General features: G+C 40.4%; 2 protein-coding genes and 1 non-coding gene across 10 annotated transcripts in view; 2 read left to right on the forward strand and 1 right to left on the reverse strand.

Moving 5' to 3' along the window:
- FAM185A (family with sequence similarity 185 member A) overlaps positions 1-22,898 on the forward strand; it is a 183,385-nt gene that overhangs the window by 93,676 nt on the left and 66,811 nt on the right. Inside the window, exon 11 of one of the 4 annotated variants that reach the window (XR_008503635.2) lies at positions 19,891-19,923. The exons of 1 other annotated variant lie outside the window; for it this stretch is intronic. Coding sequence is in view for 2 of the 3 variants with exons in the window: in XM_054494978.2 (XP_054350953.1) it covers positions 19,891-19,917 (27 nt within the window). In the remaining variant the exon portion in view is untranslated. Of the gene's footprint in view, positions 1-11,662; positions 12,165-19,890; positions 21,946-22,898 lie in introns of those variants that run through there. 2 more of the 4 variants (XM_054494978.2, XM_063667688.1) reach the window with 2 other exon arrangements.
- The window catches only part of FBXL13 (F-box and leucine rich repeat protein 13), a 269,907-nt gene that overhangs the window by 19,056 nt on the left and 227,953 nt on the right, over positions 1-22,898 (reverse strand). For 4 of the 5 annotated variants that reach the window (XM_063667682.1, XM_054494956.2, XM_063667683.1 and 1 more), the window contains one exon: positions 2,841-2,975. The exons of the other annotated variant lie outside the window; for it this stretch is intronic. In XM_063667682.1, coding sequence (XP_063523752.1) covers positions 2,841-2,975 — 135 coding nt within the window. The remainder of the gene's footprint in view (positions 1-2,840; positions 2,976-22,898) is intronic. 5 annotated transcript variants of the gene reach the window in all.
- LOC129041764 (U6 spliceosomal RNA) lies at positions 4,871-4,972 on the forward strand. Its single transcript, XR_008503919.1, has one exon. It is a non-coding gene; the product is annotated as a U6 spliceosomal RNA (small nuclear RNA).

The raw sequence follows: 22,898 nt of genomic DNA on the forward strand, positions 1-22,898 counted from the left end.
GACCCACAGTCTGACCAGAACAATTCAGATGGTAAAGCTAAACCTTTCTACTCCTTTGTATCAGCGTTCTAAAATACTTGACTCTTCCTTCTTCCTCTTTCTCCCTCTAAACCTTTGATACAGAATGATGCATTTCATGTATATTTGTTTAACATCCCCCTTAGCTTCTGGGCTGCAAGACAATAGCCATGCACAGTTTACAGAAGGAATTCTCTCAGCCTTCATAACAAAAAACAAAAAACCAAAGCAAACAAACAAACAAAATCCTCTGCCCTATTTTCTGTTTGCACTGAAGCCTTTTCTTTTCTCATTCTCCTACTTTCTGCTTTAGAGCCACTAAGAAACCCAGTCTCCATCTGTGCCTGCTTTATAGCCAGGGCAGTTCTCACTTCTCACTAAGCCATGTGTTGCCCATATGTCTGTGTGCTATGAACGCAAGAATCCCGGTGAACTATCACTATTTAAGCTGCAGAGAATGAGTTGGTCAGCGCTGCTAGTGTTCTGGGTCCCTTGACCCAGCTCACTAATAGAACCAGATGATGCTGACCAGAAAGACATCTGGTTCCCCTAGTTCTAAACAAGTATATTATTAAACAAAAATAATTTTGCCGTGAACTTTTTGGCTTAGTTTTGTCATGGTTTACCACATCTTTTTCCCTGCTGCCTCCTCCTTTTTATTGCAGCACAATTAGCTAACCATACAAACCATACAACATAGAAGCTGAACTTCTAGATTAAATAAAGCATAGGGCATCTTGAGAGTTGGTGTGATGCTGCAGTAAACAAAAGCCTTCAGTGTGCACAATAGAAGAGAACACGATTGTTAATAACCTTGTAATTTCTGAGGATTTTCAAAAAAATTTCTTAATTTTCTTCCTTCTTCATATTTTGCTAACTCCACGTTTTTGCTGTTAATTTGTGTTGATCAATATCTTCCACTTTAGAGACTTTCCTCTTATGTCTGGTAATCCTTTTGTTCATGATTAAGAGTGGAGGACTAAAAACTAATCGGAAGGTGTGAGTACATGCATCTCTACTGTAAGCTTCAATGAAGGATGATCTAGGTGGGTTATTTGTTGGGAACCACCCCTGTCAGTCATTTTAGGTCTTTCATCTTGGGCTACTCAGGGTTCCCAGAGAAAAGGCTACCAATCTCCCACCTGGAGAAAAAGATCTGGCAGCCAAGTTCTTGATGCTCAGTTGGAAAAAGTGCTTGAATATCTCTGCACTCAGCATTGAGTCACTTAGTTAGCCTAGCAACCCTCTGTTTCAGTATCTCTAGAGTAGTGGGTAATTCAAGAACAATTTTGGCCCTCACCTCCACCAGAGAACATGTGGTAAGGTCTGGAGCGATGGGATCTAATGTGCTACTGACATATAGTGAGTAGAGGGCAGGCATGCTGTTAAACATCTACAGTGCACGGGACACACACACACACACACACCCCACTACAGAGAATTTTCTTGTCCAAAATATCAATAGTGTCAGGGATGAAGAACCAGAATTTAGGAAATAAATCTCCAGGCTTCTGTTTGGGGTGGGGAGAGACAGTTGCCCAGATTTATGGAGTAGGGGCTGGAATCTAGAGATCTATCTACTTCTTAAGAATCTCTAACTCAGTCTCCCTCATTTTCATCCCCACTCTTAACCCAGTTCCAAAGGTACACAGTGCTCCCAAGCTTGAAGATTGTGGTGTAAATCAGATTTTTTTTTTCCCAGCTTTCTGTACTGTTGGCTTAGGATTCAAAGGAGTCTCTGGTCTGCTAAATTAGTCCATCTATTTTCAAGCTTCCAAATTTTTGTTGCTCTTATCTCCTCTCCTGTTTTCCTTATCCATATGGGCCCTCACTCTTCATCTCTAGTTTTGGTAGGGTTTCAAGAGGAACAAAATTATATGTGTATATTCAGTCTACTATTATTAATCCAGAACCTGAGATCTCTAGTTCTTTACATGGAGAAAAGTCCATAGTATATTAAAAAGTAGGTTACAATGTATTTTGGAAAGTATGATTCTATTATTTTAAAAAACAAGGCAAAACACAAACTTTCTGTAACTATTTCTAATCTCTTTGTGCATAGAAAAAAATCTAGAAGAATAAAATACCAGCAATGGTTATGTCCAGGTGGTGATTTACTTTCTCCCTTAAGCTTTTATATGTAGTCCAAATTTTGCATAATGAGTACTTACTTCATTTATATACAGAGGTCCCAGAAAAATTATAAAACGCTTGAAAATAACACAAAAGATGATGGTATGTCCTTGGAGTGTCAAACTGGAACACTGTTTAACAGGCCTACCTGGAGAATTCTATAGGAAATCATGCCTTTGTTTGACATACTATTTACTGTCCACTAAGGCCCTAGCTCAATGAAGTTATATGTTGTTATATTTTTGTCCAGGAAAGATGCAAATTATTTGTATCTGGTAGAAACTGTAACCCCAAGGTTATGGATTTAATAACTTGTAAAACACTTTTAGATCTAACCTAACACTCTTAATGCAACATTCTTTCATCAGTTCCTACAAATACTAAGTTCATTCAAGTGCTCTACGCACTGGCTTTGTCATTTTGTTGGTTCTCTCATTAGTGAATTAAAGAAATCTTTGACACATGTTTATATTTGTATGAGAATTATGTTTTTAACTTTTGGAAAATTCTACTTTGACACCAGTGGAATCATAAGCTATTTCCAATTTGAGGATACAAGAAAAAAATCCAATGAATACCTCAACCATGGCAAAGAAAACACATTCTGAGTCCAGCCCTGATCGCTGTCCTGCCTTGTCCCTTGGCAGTGCTTAAATTGGATGTGTTTGAGCCCTGATTCCTGCACATACCTTTGGACAGCCAGCAATGCTGAGAGATGTGAGGTTAATGCAGTAAATGGCCAGTGCTTTGATAATCATATCTGACAGCTGGGAGCAATAAGAGACATCCAAATGTTCCAAGATCACTGAGCTTTTGCAGAATGCCTGCAAAAAATTCCAAGGTCAAATTTTTTCTTTTCTTTAGTCATCTAGAACTGTCTTACTTATAGAAGCTTATTAAATGTACATTTCAGTCCCTGAAATACAGATGTTAGATCTTGATGCCCAAAAAAAATAATTTAAAAAACCCATGTTACATCCAATATCTGTTTATAGCAAAAGATATTCACAAAGCAGCTTAACAGCTTAGTGATATTCAAATACCTGCTAACAAAATTTGGTTTTCTTGAAGTTAGGTCTAATGAAATTTGACTCATATGGTCAGTAATGAGTAGAAGAAAAGAAATCTGAGGGTAAGATTATATGGCAGACACTTCAAGATTGACAGTGGAATGTAATGGAAAGAACAGATTCTTTGGAATCAGACAGACCCGAGTTTTACTTTCGTTTCTACAATTTATTATTTCTGAAATCTTAGCAAGTTACTATCTTTCTGAGCCTCAGTTTCCTTTTTTTTTTTTTTTTTGAGAGTCTTGCTCTGTTGCCCAGGCTGGAGTGCAATGGTGCAATCTCAGCTCACTGCAACCTCTGTCTGCCAGGTTCAAGTGATCTTGTGCCTCTTGTGCCTACTGGGATTATAGGCGTGCACCACCACACCCGGCTAATTTTTTTTTTTTTTTTTTTTTAGTAGATATGGGGTTTCTCTAGGCTGCCCAGGCTGGTCTTGAACTCCTGACCTCAAGTGATCCACCCTCCTCGGCCTCCCAAGGTGCTGGGATTATAGGCATGAGCCACTGTGCCCAGCTCCTCTTTTTTAACTTAGGGAAAATAATATCTACTCTCTAGCATTGTTTTGAAATGCTGAAATGTTCACCTGAAATATCTAGGACTAGAAAAAGGCCTGGAAATCATTCCCTTTATATCAATACTTCTTAATTTTCATTCCTACTTTTCAGTTAGAAAATAACTCAGTGATAAGAATCCATGAGGAAATAACACTTAAAAGTTTACAACTCAGCAGTTATACAAGAACAAAACAATCCACAACAGTAAACTTAACTGTAATTGTAAAAATATATTTAAAAAGCAATAGGAGTAGAAATTGGAAACCATGATGAAAGAAAGAAAAAAGAAAGAAAGAGAAGAAAAGACAAGAGAAGAGAAGAGAAAAAGAAAAGGAGGAAATTTCCTCCCCCAAAATGTGAGAATTATTATAATTATCTACATGTGCTCAATCACTCTAAGAATTCTGCCTCATTATGAAGCAGCTCCTCTTAGAATACAAAGTTAGAGACCTCAGTAAATGATAGTTCACCATTAATTTTAGTTGTAAGTACTAGATTTTAGTAACCCTAATGGGTTACTAAAGATACTTCTTATTTATATATAAAAATGGATGTCCACTGGACTACATATTATTTTCCTCTCAGGAATGAGAGAAGGGTCAGTGCATGGGCATCAGAATGACTTTAGAGGTAAAACCGCCAGTGGGCCTCTCTCCCACTGCTTATGCCAATTTACTCTTGTTTTAGCCCTAAGGAAGTTTGGAACTAGTTAGCCAGCTATTTTCTTTAGCAAGTTAACAGAGTAGGGAAGATTTCCAGGAGAGGCAGTGTAGCCTAACAGTTAAAACTAGGACTGTGGCATCACACAGAGTGGGGTGAGAAGCCTGGCTCTGCTACTGTGGGTTAGTGCACCTCTGAGAGCCCGTGTCTCCTTGGGTAAATGGTGATAATAATACCCATATCAAAGAGTGGTTGTGTAGATTATATGAAATTATATATATATATATATATATATATATATATATGTGATGTGGCTCTTAGCACAAAATAGATTCTCTAGCTATCTCTAAGATTTTATATACTGTGTTAGTTGAGAGGCAGTATGCACACTGGCTAGTGCTTGGCACATAGTAAGCACCCCATAAAAGTTAACAAGTGCTTACTTCAGCAGCACAGATACTAAAATTGGAAAAATGCAGAGATTAGCCTGTCCCCTGAACAAGGATGACACAGATTTGTGAAACATTCAATTTTTTTTTCAGTTAGGAGGAGAAAGTTCAAGAGATCTATTGTATATGATGACTACAGTTAGTAACAATGTATTGTATACTTGAAATTTGCTAATGGATTTTAAATGTTCTCACCATAAAAAGTATCATAAGTATGTAAGGTGATGAATGTTAATTAGCTTGATTTAACCATTCCACAATGTGTGTGTGTGTGTGTGTGTGTGTGTGTGTGTGTATCAAAACAGCATGTTGTACTTCATAAATATATACAATTTTTATTTGTCAGTTAAAAATTGTAAGCCATTAAAAAGAATAAATGTTAACTACTATCAGGATTTGCACATGACACCAATAATAACAAAGATGCACAAATGTATTGTGCTTTGAGAAAAACTGAAAGATATTGGTTATTTAACCCTAAGTCATCATCTTTTCCTGACCACAACAGCCAACAGTGATTCATTCTTTGATCTCATGCAGAACTTGTCTTTTTCAACTGATTCAGCACTTAGGGTATTTGACTCATTCCTGTATTGCATGAAAATCTGTCTTGTCTGGCAACTACATGACGGTAAAAATTAGAAGGGGCAGCTTGTCAGGAGATAGCTTGGGACCTGTCACTGGAGATAATCAAGCATAGTGGGGCACACCCAAGGAGGTACAGAAAGGAAGCTACCTTTGAATTATTGGAATCAGTGGCCTTGAATCTCAGTTTGGAGATTCAATAAGAATGCAATAAGCCCCTTGTACTGCCTGGAAATCTGCTAGCTTTCATATCCCTTTCCCAAACATCATATTAGAACACAGTAAGTGCTCAGTAAATACTAGTTGGTTCACTGATCCTTTATGTCTTCAAGAAAATTAAGAAGTCTCTTTTAATAATACAAGAATTTTTATGTTGCAAGGAGTAAGGTGACATTGTTTTTCCCTTGTTAGAGACATTAACATTGTTAGAGAGAATGGACAGTTAGATGAACCAGAGAAAAATTAAAGCAAGAAAGAATATTTAAACTATAAGAATAATTTATTGAAAGATGAAACAAGCTTTAAAGGGAGATTCAAGGCTCTTCGTGTCTGAAAACCCTCTTCAGTAGCATTTGCCAATGTCTTAGACTGCTCGAATCAATTCTGCCTTATGCCTTTTTAAAAGCTCTAATATTCTTTAAAGACAAATGTTCTCAGAGGTTTTAAATTTAAAACTAACTTAAAAATGATTACAAGGTCTATGATACATTCATGGTACCATTCTCATCCATGGAAAATCTGAGGCACAAAAATTGGTCTAAGGCTTTATGCTAAATCAGTGGCAGACTGGCGACCTAAAGTCAGAACTTTTCCTCTCTTAGAATTCGTGTTTTCCTTTAAACACATATAAGTCATATTAAGTACTTAAATCTGCAAGCATGTTTCAACATAATCACTCATGAAATTCCATTTCCCCCCCTACAGATAAGATTACAATATACACTTCTGGCTCCAGTGCTGCAGAATCATACTTCTATCAATACTGCTGATTTTCTTTTCTTGGAAAATGCAACACTAAATTTCTTCCAAGTCAAAATTTTTTACAGCAAAGACAGAGATAAAATGCAAACTTTATCAAGTTTGGCTCCTCTCCCATGTATCAGCCAATTTTGCTGTGGGTTAACAATCTAGAAGAAAACTTCCATATCTCTTAGCGAGTTAGATCATTCCTTCTTGTGTCTTCTGAGCTGAGTCACGGTGTAGGGGCTTAATGACTACATTCCTAAATAGGGTACGTAGAGGAGACCGAATTTCACTCATATTTATTGACTGTCACAATAATGTGCTTCTGCCAAAATCCTGATTTAAACCATTTTGACAGGTGGCAGCTTCTAGCCTTAGAAAAGCTCACTTCATGTTGCATACTCATAACACCATCTCTTGACTATTTGCCTCATTAGGTCCCAATTAATTCTACTGCAAAGTTGGGGAGTTTTTCCTTGTTGGTAATTCTGGAAAAAATGTGCTGTCAAGAACCATTTTCTATAATGAAGACATTTTTGCCTGCCCCAAAGGCTAAAATGCAACTTCCACAATTTTAAGATATCCACTAAATACAAAAACTTCAGTTTCTTGGGCCTCATATTTGAGGCCCAAAATATCTCCATCGCATATCCCATGAGATGCAGAGCTACACTCCACCAACAATGGCCTTGTTCCCACTGGGCATCAGAGCAAGTGGGACTGGTCATGGCCTGGCACCACAACTAAACTCTGCAGAGCCTGAAGCTGCCCCTCCTGGAGATGCCACTCTTGCATTCCCACCCTCCCTGCCAGGGAAACCAGGCTGAGCAAGGCTTAGTGAAGGCCCAGCCTCAGAGGAGCTCACTGTTTTAAAACATGGGGAGAACTCTGAAAGGGAAAGGGGGATAAGGCCAAGGACCAAAACAAATATTTCCAAAGACACTTTCATGATGAAATTTGTTACAAAATTAGATGGTGATTTGAGGGATAAATTTTGGCTTCAAACCAGCTCAAGTGTGGTTTATTCTACAGGCTTCCCCAATTCTCTGTGGAAGAGATGCGCTTTCAAATTCTTATAAGCTTTTCTTTCTTTTTTGACAGGGTCCTGCTCTGTTGCCCAGGCTGGAGCATAGCAGCATGATCATAGCTCACTGTAGCCTCAAATTCCTGGGCTTGAATGATCCTTCTACCCCAGCCTTCCACATATGTGCATGCTACCATGCCTGGCTCATTTTTTAATTTTTATAGAGACAGGGTCTCGCTATGTTGCCCAGGTTGATCTCGAACTCCTGGCATCAAGTGATCCTTCCTCCTTGGCTTCCCAAAACGTTGGGATTATAGGCATGAGCCACTATGCCCAGGCAACTTTCTCACTTTCTGCTTGTATTATAGTTATTCATATAAGTGTCTTATCTTCTGCATTGACTGTAGCTTCTTGAGGGTAGAATTCATGTCTAATTTATCTTTGCCAACATCTGGCATACAGAATTAGTTCAAGATGAGAGAGTATCCAAAATGAATGAAGAATGCTTCTCAGCACAGGAGTGAGGAGAATGAGCTTCCATATGTGGCCCTCAGAATACTAAGCCCAGTCCTTCTCACTCGGTTCAGTAACTGCCAGAGGCAACATACAGGGTTGGTTAAGAGCACAGTCTGAGGGCCCACTGGCTTGAGTTCAAATCCTTCCATGAGATGTTTTGTGTCTCTGGATAAGTTACTCAACCTCTCTTACCCCTCAATATTCTCATCAGTGGCGTGGGAATAACACAGGAGTAGCTTAATATGAGGAGTAGCACCTACTTCATAGAGTTGTTGGGGAGATTAAATAAGTTAATATGAATAAAGCAGTTGAACAGTACCTTGCACATAGTTAGCAGTCAGTAGATAGTAGCTAGTATTATTATTTGTATGCACTGCTTCTCTGTGGCTCTGATTGCCAAACTCTTTAAATCATGAACACCATAGTAAAAAAAATATATATTTTTTTGAGACAGAGTGTCACTCTGTCACCCAGGCTGGAGTGCAGTGGTGTAGGGCAAAGAGAGATCAGACTGTTACTGTGTCTATGTAGAAAGGGAAGACATAAGAAACTTCATTTTGACCTGTACCCTGAACAATTGCTTTGCTCTGAGATGCTATTAATCTGTAACTTTAGCCGCAAACTTGAGCTCACAGAAACATGTGTTGTATGGAATCAAGGTTTAAGGGATCTAGGGTTGTGCAGGATGTGCCTTGTTAACAAAATGTTTACAGGCAGTATGCTGGGTAAAACTCATCGCCATTCTGCAGTCTTGATAAACCAGGGGCACAATGCACTGTGGAAAGCCATAGGGACCTCTGCCCTGGAAAGCTGGGTATTGTCCAAGGTTTCTCCCCATGTGATAGTCTGAAATATGGCCTCGTGGGATGGCAAAGACCTGACTGTCCCCCAGCCCGACACCCGTGAAGGGTCTGTGCTGAGGAGGATCAGTAAAAGAGGAAGGCTTCTTGCAGTTGAGATAAGAGGAAGGCCTCTGTCTCCTGCCTGTCCCTAGGAACAGCATGTCTTGGTATAAAACCTGATTGTATATTTGTTCAATTCTGAGATAGGAGAAAAACCGCCCTATGGCGGGAGACGAGACATGTTGGCAGCAATGCTGCTTTGTTATTCTTTACTCCACTGAGATGTTTGGGTGGAGAGAAGCAAAAATCTGGCTTATGTGCACATCCAGGCATAGTACCTACCCTTGAACTTAATTGTGATACAGATTCCTTTGCTCACATTTTCTTGCTGACCTTCTCCCCACTATCACCCTGCTCTCCTACTGCATTCCTCTTGCTGAGATAGTGAAAATGGTGATCAATAAATAATGAGGGAACTCAGAGACCAGTGCCGGTGCAGGTCCTCCATATGCTGAGCGCTGGTCCCCTGGGCCCACTGTTCTTTCTCTATACTTTGTCTCTGTGTTTTATTTCTTTTCTCAGTCTCTTGTCCCACATGACGAGAAATACCCACAGGTGTGGAGGGGCTGGCCCCTTTCACAGTGGCATGATCGCGGCTCATTGCAACCTCCACCTCCCGGATTCAAGAGATTCTTGTGCCTCAGCCTCTAGCTGGGATTACAGGTGTCTGCCACCACGCCCAGCTAATTTGTGTATTTTTAAGTAGAGGCGGGGTTTCACCATGTTGGCAGGCTGGTCTTGAACTCCTGCCCTCAGGGATCCGCCCGCCTCAGCCTCCCAAAGTGCTAGGATTACACGTGTGAGCCACTGTGCCTAGCATAGTAAAAATATTTTGAGCATACACTTTCAGTAAATGTATATTAATGTACTTTGTAAATTATATAGGCATAAAACTATTCAAATATATATTATATATTTAAACATATAAAATAGAATGTATGAGATAAATAAATCTGACATTTCTAAAACTTTTAATATTTTCTCGTCACACCAAAAAAATTGTGTTGTTCATTTGCTGGAGTACATGCTTTCTCTGGAGACGCCTACCCAACAGCACACCTTTGGTTGCCAGTAAATCTTGATGGCTTACTGGCTGCACAGATCCTGAGCATTTTGTAAAAATAAAGGAATTATTTTCAACATATAAAATGTGACAGATGCATAAAAAGAAGGCAAATTGGAAGAAATTAAAGAACAGAAAGGGTAAGCAGTGAAAGAGAATGTATATTGGGAAAACCAAAAGGAAAGATGACCAGGAAAAGACCAAAACAAAATATCTTTGAATTGTACTTGGTAACTAGAATTTGTTGAGAAAAATTTTAGAACAGCTTCAGGTTTTAGATTTTCTCTCCAAAATAAAAATGAACCAGGATTGAATTACCCAAAGGGCAATCAGATATTTTTCTTGTTGCCTGTGGCATAACCCACACTTTTTACATTTCTCTAAGTTTATTTCAAAAAGGGGTGCCTAGTGGTCCAATTACCTGGCACTAGTCCAGGGTCCTCTGTGGGGCAAGAAAGGCGGGGGAATTCCTTAAGCTAAAATAATCAGCCTGAAAGAGTTGATGGGTGTCTATTTGCACAGCCAGCCACCTCACTTTTTGTTCTTAGTCTTTCCCAAGAAAATGACAACTCATAATGTTTACTGTAAGGACAGTCACACCATCCTATGACCTCTTCTATTTAAGGATCTCTAAGAAATAATGAGTTCATGAACTATTATCAGTACTGCTTTCACCTCCCATTTGCAGACATAATAGAATAAGAGGTGATCTAATCAAGGGAGGCTACCAGTCTAGTGGAAAAAAAGGGCCTGGAATCTGAAATTTTATCTATGTGACCAGGAACAAGTCATGTAACCTCAAGTTTCTTCATATATAAGAGGAGAAAGAAAATAACTGTCTACCTATCTCATAGGCCTATTAGAAGATGAAAAGAAAATGTGTATTCCAAAAGCACTTGGAAGACATGGACCCTGGCTTTTGTCTGTGAACCAGACAGATCCTGGAATGATCCTATCTATGATGTATGGCTTTAGGATGAGGAACTATAACGAACACAATTTAACTGGAATTGATAGGGAGGGTTATTACAAATTATAACATGGAGAAATCATAGCTCCTGTGAGACATGCCACAGGCCCTTGGTTTGTGTCAGGCAAGGCACAGTGAGCAAAGCCTAGTTGTGTCACATAGAAGAGGGATCAAAAACATATCAAAAACCTAAACATAGGTTTAAAAACAAAAGAAGCAAACATTCTGATGTTTATTTTCCCTGTTTTTTTATTTTTGCCTTCAGACAATCTGACAGTTTTTTTTTTTTTTTTTTTAACTTTTGGCAAGTGTCATCTTACAAAGGATAAACTAATGTTCCAGGGGCAGCTTAAAGAGTGGTAGAGGGCTCCTACGGATTATCTTCCTTTTAACACATTCTCTTTTAGTTCTGTTCTGTGGATGCTCAACATGAAAAGAACAGATGTGCACATTAATTTAGCAAGTTCAGCAGTGCTTTAGTTGTCTGAGAGTGGTTCTTCCCCAATGGGAGTGGGCAAGAAGCCAGGACTGGTGTGGGGTGTTCTCAGCTTCAGCTGTTTTTCAGCCAAGAAAACATAGTACCCATGACTCCAGTATCCCTCGGAACCTTACAGACAATGGGAAACTGACAAACTGTCAAATCCCACATCCTTTGAAGTCTAGCAAATTTCTAATTCTTTTGAACTGCCCCCACAATTAGAAACACACTAGTGTCAGGAGCCACAAAGAATACTGTTTATTTATTTTGTTCACAGGCTTTGAAGAAAGAATAATGCCTGGGTATCTTGGCAAGAGTTCATCTGTGACTCCCAGTTGATTCCAGGTGTCTTGGGTCTCCAGGGGTATGTTGTTCTATTATAAAGTTTAGGAAACTATCCTTGGCATGGATAGCCAAGCAGCACAGATTTCCATAGTAAAACTCTTAATTATTCCAGGTTTTGTAGGGGGTTGCTTTCTCCACAAGGTACCAGATATCCCCACTCCCCTTCATTCTACCAGAGGAATTCCTTAGTTTCCTCTCCCAATACCCTGTAAAACACTTCTAAACCAGAGACCCTCTGGAATCTCCATCATAGACAGTTTAGTCAATTATTTCCTAATCATAACCTGGAGTATTGGATGAGAAGAGAGACTTTGCCAAGCAATATGGTCAAGAGACAAAAGATCCAAATGTCTGGATGTTCCACCTCCCCATACAAGAGATTTCAGAGCTTCTGCTGCAACAAAGGCCAATGATTAAAGTCATTTTGGAAAGGAGTCCTCCGTTGCTTCTGTTGCGAACCATAAACACAACTTGTAACCCTAGAGAAGAGGTGGAGTTATTGAAATCTCATGCTTTGATAATTACTGAATGACTTAATCTTGGAAAACAAATAGAAATCAATGTTGAGTTCTTTAAAAAAAATTGTTGCTACATGGAGCCAACACATCTAATCCATCTTTGGCATTACAAGTCAGTATGTGTCAAAGGCTACCAAAATCAGCTTTGGTTGAGCACCAGGGGGTGGAGTCTATCAACTGATGAGAATGATTGATGAGAATCTTGCACAAACAACATTTATAACTAGTTAGAAAGTTTAGTGATTCAAAGTAAGTATTTAAGATCAGAAGAGAGTCACTGGAGAATAATCCAGTTCTTGCTGTTAGAGCACATGAACTCAACCCTTCTTACACTCCAGACAGGAATGTCTGGAACAGGCTGGTCATAGGCCATTGGCGGGGAGGAAGATTTTGACTGGACTGTTGCTGAATGAGGTAGGTACTCCTGGGCGTTTCTGACCTGAGTATCCTTGTAGATGTTCCATACAAATTCTAGGGGTTTCAGTTCCGTAGCACAGATAGTCCAGAGTACAAGACTCAGAACTCTGAACCCTCAGTTTCCACTTAGAGTATGCCTGGAGCCACCCAACTTACTGAGCATTCCTGGGTCAGACCAAAAGTCAAATGAACAGCAATGACTCTTGCTCTGTTGTTCTCCCAACTATGAAGTAGCTTATGATTGTGCCACATGGCTGCCGCCCTTCCCAGTCCCTTATTCCAAATCCCTCCTCCTCTACCTCCTTTTCTATTTGTAAATCAAGATAAATGTTACCAAAGGGCAAATTTTAAAAATCAAAAGTTTATAATCTAAGAGAATGTAACATAAAAGGTTATGAAGATTAAGGGAGAGAAGGAGTATGTTATTTCAAGTGGTAGGCCGGGCAAGGTGGCTCACGCCTATAATCCCAGCATTTTGGGAGGCTGAGACGGGTGGATCACCTGAGGTCAGGAGTTCAAGACCAGCCTGACCAACATGCTGAAACCCCGTCTCTACTAAAAATACAAAATTACCTGGGCATGGTGGCGCATGCCTGTAATCCCAGTTACTTGGGAAGCTGAAGCAGGAGAATCACTTGAACCCAGGAGGCAGAGGTTGCAGTGAGCCAACATCACGCTACTCCAGACTAGGCAAAAAGAGCGAAACTCCATCTCAAAAACAAAAACAAAAACACAAAAATACCTGCCACAGCTTTTAAAGAAAGGCTGGGTATGGTGGCTCATGTCTGTAATCCTAGCACTTCAGGAGGCCAAGGCGGGTGGATCACTTGAGGTCAGGAGTTTGAGACCAGCCTGGCCAACGTGGTGAAACCCCGTCTCTACTAAAAATACAAAAAATTAGCCAGACCTGGTCATGGGCATCTGTAATCCCAGCTACTCCAGAGGTTGAGACAGGAGAATCGCTTGAATCCAGGCGGCGGAGGTTGCAATGAGCCAAGATCGTGCCACTGCACTCCAGCCTGAGCGACAGAACGAGACTCTATCTTAATAAAAAAAAATAAAATAATAAAAATTTAAAAATCCAATGTGAAGCAGCTAGAGCAAGATTGAGGGTCTCAAAAAAGACGGGGTCTGAAGAGGACAATGAGAGAAGTGGAGGTTCTAGTATCTCTACTGCCATTTATACTCCATAAGCCGAAGTCAGATACCTAAGTGATCATCAGACAACAAGGTGCTGACCTAGGTTACACCCTTAAAATTCATCAGTGGTGCCATCTGCAAGATATTAGTAAACCAGCTTGTGAAGAATATAAGCCACAAACCAGGCAGAAAAGAGAAGAGAGCAGATGAGGCTGAACCACTACCACAGACTTCCTTCTTTTGTGTAATTATAAATACTACCCACTGCATTCTGGTTTCAGGGCTTTAAAAAGCAGATTAACTGTCTCTATTAGAGATACTTTTTCATAATTAATTTCAGAGTCATTTGTTAATTATCTTTTATAGTTAATAAAAGACAAGAGGGAGCTATGTTTGGGTTTGGAGAACAATGACGATTATCTAAGTCTGAATCTTCGCCTCCCCTCCAAACCAGAAAATATAAAGAGAAAAGAAATAAAACTGCACAGGACCCATACATTTCATCATTACTAGAACTAAGAGAACAATACAGCCTTCAAATTACTTGTAGGTAGAGTAAAAACAAATTCAAACAGAGCTCCCTTAGCCTTCCTGCGGCTGCCACAAACCTAGAGATAGAGTGGGAGAGAGAATGCCTAAAAGACTGTGTCGTAAGAGTGGAGGGGTGAAGAGAGCTTAGAGAAACACAGACAAAATCATGCCGTATAAAAAAAACTGTTTTTTTTCTCTATAGTCACACCACTCTCAATACTTCCAGAACACTTCACTTCCGATACCAGATGTGTGGGTTTTTCTACACACTGACCAATTCTGTGACACCAACTGGATGTTCTACAATTTAATTCAATTCTGACATTAACTGGAGTTAGCACAGACCCCACAGGTTAAGAGCTCAATCCCAGTAGATTTCAGATGTCAATCGCAAGTCCCAGGTTGTCACTTGGACTTCTGATGAACCAGCTATATATTTGGGTTCCCATAACTACCTCCTTGGGCTTGATAATTTGCTAGGACAACTCAAATAATTCAGGGAAACATGTTTACCAGCTTATTATATAATAAAGGATGCCAATGAACAGCCAGATGAAAAGGTACATAGGGCTAGGTGTAGAGGTCCTGAGTGCAGGAACTTCTGTCCCCACAGAGTTGGAGTGCACCCCTCTCCTGGCATATGGATGTGTTCGCCAACTGGAAGTACTCTAAACCCTGTAGTTCAGGGATTTTTATGGGGGCTTCGTCATGTAGACACCATCAATTATTAGCTCAATCTCCAGCCCCTCTCCCCTTCCCAAAGGATGGAGAATGGAGCAGAAAGTTCCAAGATTCTAATCGTGGCCTGGCCTTTCTCATGACCAGCCCCCAACCAAGAACTCACCAAGAGTCACCTCATTAGAACAGAAGATACACCCAGGAAACTCCAAGGAATTAGGAGTTCTGCATCAGGAACCATGGTCAAAGACCAAATATTAGAACAAAAGATACTTATTACCCCTATTGCTCAGAAAGTTACAAGCCCTTTAAGGAGCTCTATGCCAGGACTGTGGACAAAGACCAAAATATATATATTTCCTATAAATCACACACTCACAAGAAGAGAAATTTTGACAACAGTAAGTGCCAAAATACTGAATAGATCTTGGTAGTTCATAGCACTTGAAAGTGGGGACACCACCAACATTCCTGGCAGCCAAGTCAGATGCATGGACATCGTCTTTAACCACATCTTCACACTCATCCCTCATCTGAACTGTCAACAGTTTCATGGATTTTGCTATCTAAATGTTCCCTAATCCATTTCCTTCTCCCCAGCCTCCCTGTTACTTCCCTTGTTCAGGTTGCTATCCTGTCACCCCTGGACTACAACAAAAACCTCTTATATTCCTACCTTCACTCTCCTTTTCCCCTTCTGCTCTTCAATCTAACTTCCACATTCCTTGTTAAAGTGATTTTTCTGACAGATAAACTTCCCTGGCATTCCCATGCTGGATTAGGTACCTTGCCTGAATCCTCCCATAGCCTCCTACATACCTTTATCACAGCATTATGACTAAAAGCATCCTTTTGGAATTAGACATTTTATACACTAGCTCATGTACTTACTTGTTTCATGACTTGGGAGAAGTTTTTAACCTCTTGGAACCTCCAGTTTGTAAAATGGAATTAAAAGTATTGCCTACCTCATAAAGTAGCAAATTAATACATGGAAAATACAACAGTGCCTGACATGTAGTAAGGGCTAAATTGTTATTAGCTGACAACCACCACATAGTATTGAATTTTTCTGCTTATATATCTGCCTAACCCACTAAACCTAGCCTCATCATTTAAAAAAAAAATTATAATGATTTCTGTTTTCAAAAAACAAACAGATTATCCATGTCCTCTACATGGAAAGTCTAATCCAAAATGTTTTGTGTTCAATCACTGAGCAAGATGGTCACATTTTCACAAAATTAATTAATCTGAGGCTGGGCATGGTGGCTGACGCCTATAATTCTGGCACTTTGGGAGGCTGAGGCAGGCAGATCACCTGAGGTCAGGAGTTCAAGACCAGCCTCGGCCAACATGGTGAAACACCATCTCTACTAAAAATACAAAAATGAGCTGAGGATGATGGCACATGCCAGTAATCCCAGCTGCTCGGAAGGCTGAGGTGGGAGAATCGTCTGAGCCTGGAAGAAGGAGGTTGCAGTGAGCCAAGATCGTGCCACTCCATATAAGCCTGGGCAACAGAGCAAGACTCCGTCTCAAAAAACCAAAATCTGAAATGAGATGGTTTGAGCATGATCTTACATGAAGGTATGGAGCAGCCTAATTAATCATCTAAGCTCTTTCCAACTTGCTAATTGCAAATAATATCCCAGTGTTGTACTAAGAAAGCTTAAGAATCGTTCCTAAGCTTAATGGACATGACCAAAGTGGCTGAACTTTGGGACAGCTACAGGCCACCTATGGGAGCACAGCCAGCCCACCAGGCTGCAGGGTAGAGAGCACAAAGAGCATTTGCTTATGACAGCCACAGGCTCAATGCTCACTGACAGTGGCTGTCCGCCTGCCCAGCTAACCTGTAGTTCTGTATGGCCTACACTCTAAGAATAGTGTTTATATATTTTGAATGGTTGAAAAAAAAAGCAAAAGAAGAATAATATTTCATGATATGTGAAAATGATATGAAATTCAAATTTTCAGTGTCCATAAATAAAGTTTTATTGGAATACAGCAACTCTCATTTATTTACATATTGTCTATGGCTGTTTCTATGCTCAATGGCAAAGCTGGGAAGTTGCAACAGAGACTGTATGCCTTGCAAAGCCTAAAACAGAAACTACCTGACCCTTCAAAACTTTACAGAAAAAAAAAAAGCCTACCCCTGCTCTAGGGTGCAAGCTCCTGTCTGCTTCACAATTGCAGTCACTGTAGGGGAATGAATCGCTGTGGGCTGAGTGAATTGCACTGCAGTCACTGTAGGGGAATGAATCGCTGTGGGCTGAGTGAATTGCACTGCAGTCACTGCAGGGGAATGAATCGCTGTGGGCTGAGTGAATTGCACTGCAGTCACTGTAGGGGAATGAATCGCTGTGGGCTGAGTGAATTGCACTGCAGTCACTGTAGGGGAATGAATCGCTGTGGGCTGAGTGAATTGCACTGCAGTCACTGCAGGGGAATGAATCGCTGTGGGCTGAGTGAATTGCACTGCAGTCACTGTAGGGGAATGAATCGCTGTGGGCTGAGTGAATTGCACTGCAGCCACTGTAGGGGAATGAATCGCTGTGGGCTGAGTGAATTGCATTGCAGTCACTGTAGGGGAATGAAGCGCTGTGGGCTGAGTGAATTGCACTGCAGTCACTGCAGGGGAATGAATCGCTGTGGGCTGAGTGAATTGCATTGCAGTCACTGTAGGGGAATGAAGCGCTGTGGGCTGAGTGAATTGCACTGCAGCCACTGTAGGGGAATGAATCGCTGTGGGCTGAGTGAATTGCACTGCAGTCACTGCAGGGGAATGAATCGCTGTGGGCTGAGTGAATTGCACTGCAGTCACTGTAGGGGAATGAATCGCTGTGGGCTGAGTGAATTGCACTGCAGCCACTGTAGGGGAATGAATCGCTGTGGGCTGAGTGAATTGCATTGCAGTCACTGTAGGGGAATGAATCGCTGGGGGCTGAGTGAATTGCACTGCAGTCACTGCAGGGGAATGAATCGCTGTGGGCTGAGTGAATTGCACTGCAGTCACTGCAGGGGAATGAATCGCTGTGGGCTGAGTGAATTGCACTGCAGTCACTGTAGGGGAATGAATCGCTGTGGGCTGAGTGAATTGCACTGCAGTCACTGTAGGGGAATGAAGCGCTGTGGGCTGAGTGAATTGCATTGCAGTCACTGTAGGGGAATGAAGCGCTGTGGGCTGAGTGAATTGCACTGCAGTCACTGCAGGGGAATGAATCGCTGTGGGCTGAGTGAATTGCACTGCAGTCACTGTAGGGGAATGAAGCGCTGTGGGCTGAGTGAATTGCACTGCAGCCACTGTAGGGGAATGAAGCGCTGTGGGCTGAGTGAATTGCACTGCAGCCACTGTAGGGGAATGAAGCGCTGTGGGCTGAGTGAATTGCATTGCAGTCACTGTAGGGGAATGAAGCGCTGTGGGCTGAGTGAATTGCATTGCAGTCACTGTAGGGGAATGAAGCGCTGTGGGCTGAGTGAATTGCATTGCAGTCACTGTAGGGGAATGAAGCGCTGGGGGCTGAGTGAATTGCATTGCAGTCACTGTAGGGGAATGAATCGCTGGGGGCTGAGTGAATTGCATTGCAGTCACTGTAGGGGAATGAATCGCTGGGGGCTGAGTGAATTGCATTGCAGTCACTGTAGGGGAATGAATCGCTGGGGGCTGAGTGAATTGCATTGCAGTCACTGTAGGGGAATGAATCGCTGTGGGCTGAGTGAATTGCATTGCAGTCACTGTAGGGGAATGAATCGCTGTGGGCTGAGTGAATTGCATTGCAGTCACTGTAGGGGAATGAATCGCTGTGGGCTGAGTGAATTGCATTGCAGTCACTGTAGGGGAATGAATCGCTGTGGGCTGAGTGAATTGCTTAAGAAAATGTGGCCATGTAAGAGGCAGAATTGGAATAAAAATTAGGACTCTTGACAGCTAGTCCCACATTCCCTAAATTATATTATTACTTTTGCTATCAGAGAGCTAATCCACACACTTCCACAGGAAAAAGAGCTTTGTCATTTAAATAGATGATTAATTTTTAAAATAAAATGTAGACAAAAAGGTAATTCTTTAACACCCAATTTTTTTTTCTTTTTTTTCTTTTTTTTGAGATGGAGTCTCTCTCTGTCGCCCAGGCTGGAGTGCAGTGGTGCGATCTCGGCTCATTGCAACCTCCGCCTCCCGGGTTCAAGTGATTCTCCTGTCTCAGCCTCTGGAGTAGCTGGGACTACACGTGTGCGCCACTATGCCTGGCTAATTTTTTTGTATTTTTGTAGAGACAAGGTTTCACCATGTTGGGCAGGCTGGTCTCAAACTCCTGGCCTCAGGTAACCCACCCACCTCGGCCTCCCAAAGTGCTGAGATTACAGGTGTGAACCACTGCACCTGACCAACAAACCAATTTTTATTATCTGCTTTGAATACTGGCCATCATCTATTGGTTTTAGCCTAGAAATGTATAATCATATAGCGTCTCTCTATACACAATTTGGGTGTAATAAATACATATACACATTGACATATGTATATGATCTAATATATACCAAGGTGTATACATATATTTAATTTACCTACATATACTAGACATAGATGTACCTTTACATATATTTGCATGTAAACACACATATATGCACACTTTCACTGCATACACACCTGTGAGTCCTTCTGGTGTATCCTAATGAAACCTGATTTTCTCCTGCTAATGACATTAGCGGCCAGACATTTCTTAATCAACTACCTCAACCTACTAACACTGAAATAATTAGAAATTTTTGTCTAGCTGCAAGATTTTCATTTAGAGATAATCTGCATAAAAAATACACATTCGTGTGTATGGATATTATATAAATGTATTTATATTATGCTTCATTCTAGGAAAGAGGAATGAGAAATGCAAACTAGATGAAGAGTATAAAAAGCAACCAGAGGCCAGGCGCAGCGCCTCACACCCATAATTCCAGCAGTTTGGGAGGCCGAGGCAGGTGGATCAGCTGAGGTCAGGAGTTCGAGACGAGTCTGCCCAACATGGTGAAATCCCATTTCTACTAAAAATACAAAAAATTAGCCAGGAATGGTGGTGCATGCCGGTAATCCCAGCTACTTGGGAGGCTGAGGCAGGGGAATCACTTGAACCCAGGAAGCGGAGGTTGTAGTGAGTCGAGATCATGCCATTGCACTCCAGCTTGGGCAACAAGAGCGAAACTCCGTCTCAAAAAAAAAGCAACCAGAGTAAATAATTGGATTTATTCCATTGGTTCTATCAAAACAACTTATTAAGATGGAACTTCTAATATGTCTGAACTGTAACACTGCATTTAAGCCAATTTCTTTGCCATACTTGGCTGTCTGTTATTTAACTGACCTCATAAAATCCTCAAGAAAACGATTTCTTAAGAAATGCTCAGTTACAGCTGCATCAAACATCTTCTCCAAAATGCCTTTCAAGAGCACCAAATAATTTTAGTGTAACATAATCATTGAATGTCTGTTGTTCTCAGAAAAGAACTAACGTTGGAGAAAGTAATTAAAGCCAGATCCTAAAAGTCAATACATCTGAGGCTCCAGACACTGACTCTGCATGTGCTATGGTTTCCACTAAACACTAAAATGAGGTAATTTTTTATTCTTATTATGTTCACAACTCTTGCAAAACCTAACCAGGGTAAAAAATTTATTCATTTTTTTCTCATTAAGCGAATTATGTAGTGTGTAAATTTTCAATGTCTTGTGCTAAAAACAGAATCTCTCCTATAGTTACCTTTTCTAAGTAACGAGAGAGCATTCTTGATAAAGTGCAGATAATCTAAACATCTCAATTTACTCACTTTATTTTATTCTCTTTCCCTCTCTTTTTAAATCCAGGTAAGGAATTGTGAAATTAGTTTGTAAGTCACTTTCTCCTCCCCCAGCTTTGTCTGTTGCCTTTTGGGACTTAATAATTGGGCTGGAGGAGGCAAGGGGAAAGATTACCATATGCCCAGAAGTATGAACCTTGGAAGAGGTAAAACTGGTTAAAAGCCACAACACAGACACACACGTGCCAAAAGCAGGGAGGAGAAAAAGAAGGATGAGAAATGATGAAAAAGAAAAATTTCAGGGTTGAGGGTGAGGGGAGGGAACTCAGAGTACTGGTCAATAGGTGCAGCAAACCACCATGACACACACATACCTAGGAACAAACCTGCATGTTCTGCACATGTATCCTGTTTTGTTTTGTTTTTTTAGAAAAAAAAAAGAAAAATTTATTGTTCATGAATTTGAATAGAACAACTAATCTTTTAGATTACTGAAAATAAATACATGTCAGTTTGTAAAAGATTAAATTGTTTTAAAGATATGCCAGAACTCAGCTGTATGGTCATATAGTTAGCAAATGGGTAAATGCTTTCATCTACAATCTCAGAGCACCTAAAAATAGTACAATTTTTAGGCTCCAAAGAGTGAAAAGAAAAATGTCTGGACCCCATAGAATCAAAAAAGAATGACAGAAAACACTGGTCTCCTGATACTTAACACAAAACTTTGGCCAATACTCCTTCATCGCAAGGATGAGAGGAGCATCTAAAAATTAATCAATGATGCATATTAAGAGGCTATGTCATCACCATGGTACGTTTCAATATTTCTAAATGATTTCTAGTTATTGGTCAAATATAATTGATCACCATATGAGAAATATAACCCAGTATTAAAAATGTTAATATTTTAAACTGTTTTGTCTAGTCTATCACCTTGTCAAAGATCTTTTGAAAGCCTGACTATATCATATTCATAGATAAAGCTTTGTATAAATGCATGTTTAACCCTTAAGTTAATTGCAGCAGGTAAACCATGGCTTAACTTTAGAGGAATCTTTCAACTTTTTCTCTTAGTAGGTTACATACATCTAAATGATTCGTAACCCTTTTTGTTATTAAAGAGTTACAATCTTTCCAATATGGAAGTTTCTAGTCCTCTCTGGGATATTTGTTTTGTGTTCATTTATTTAACTCTACACTATTAAATATACTACCAGGCAGATTTCTTAGGGACTTCTTAGAACATTAGTATCCCCGGTCTAAAATTGGGGGAAATTGACATTATGTGACACTAATGCTCCTTAAAGCAGATTCCCTTAAGTATGATTACATTGTTCCCAGTGAGAAACAGCAGACCCAGTGAGAAACAGCAAAAATAATTTGAAAACATTTTTTCTCACTAAGCTGTCAAACAACCATTCAGAACAGCAGTTCTCCGTTTCTACCTTTCATTTCCATAAAACTGTCACTGAATTAGTTTGCTGAGAAGGTATAAGACTTTGGGCCAGTCATTTAAGCCCTCTTGGCCTTTGAGGTAATTTTTTATTCTTACTGCCTTAACATTAGGGAGTTGCTTTAGATGTTTCTAAGATTCTTTCAACTCCAGAAGTTTAGAATTCAATGCTAGAGGTCTAGAGCATCTTTTGACCTGGAATCCTCTACAGCCCACTAGTTGGGATGGTATTTTAACACTCTCCTATTAGTCATGTTAACACTTCTTGGAAAGTCTACTTCAAATTGACAGAGATAATTTCAGGTTTGCCATGCTCTGTGGATTTCTCAGTTGTTATTGCATTATCTTCCTATTTGTGGGATAAACCCTTTTATAGGTTTTTCTTTCTCTCTTTCTTCCCTCCCTCCCTCTCCCTCCCTCCTTCCTTCCTTCTTTCCCTCCCTCCCTCCCTTCCTTTCTTCCCTTTCCTTCCTCTCCTCCTCCTTCTTTTCTTCTTCCTCCTCCTCTCCTCCTCTTCCTTCTCCTTCTTCTTCTTCTTTCTCTCTCTCTCTCTTTCTCTTTCTTTCTCTCTCTCTCTCTTTCTCTTTCTTTCTCCCTCTCTTTCTATTCCTGCTTTAGCTTCCGGTTTTTAT

This window comes from Pongo pygmaeus, chromosome 6, assembly GCF_028885625.2.
Source record: "Pongo pygmaeus isolate AG05252 chromosome 6, NHGRI_mPonPyg2-v2.0_pri, whole genome shotgun sequence".
Classification (NCBI taxonomy): Eukaryota; Metazoa; Chordata; class Mammalia; order Primates; family Hominidae; genus Pongo; species Pongo pygmaeus.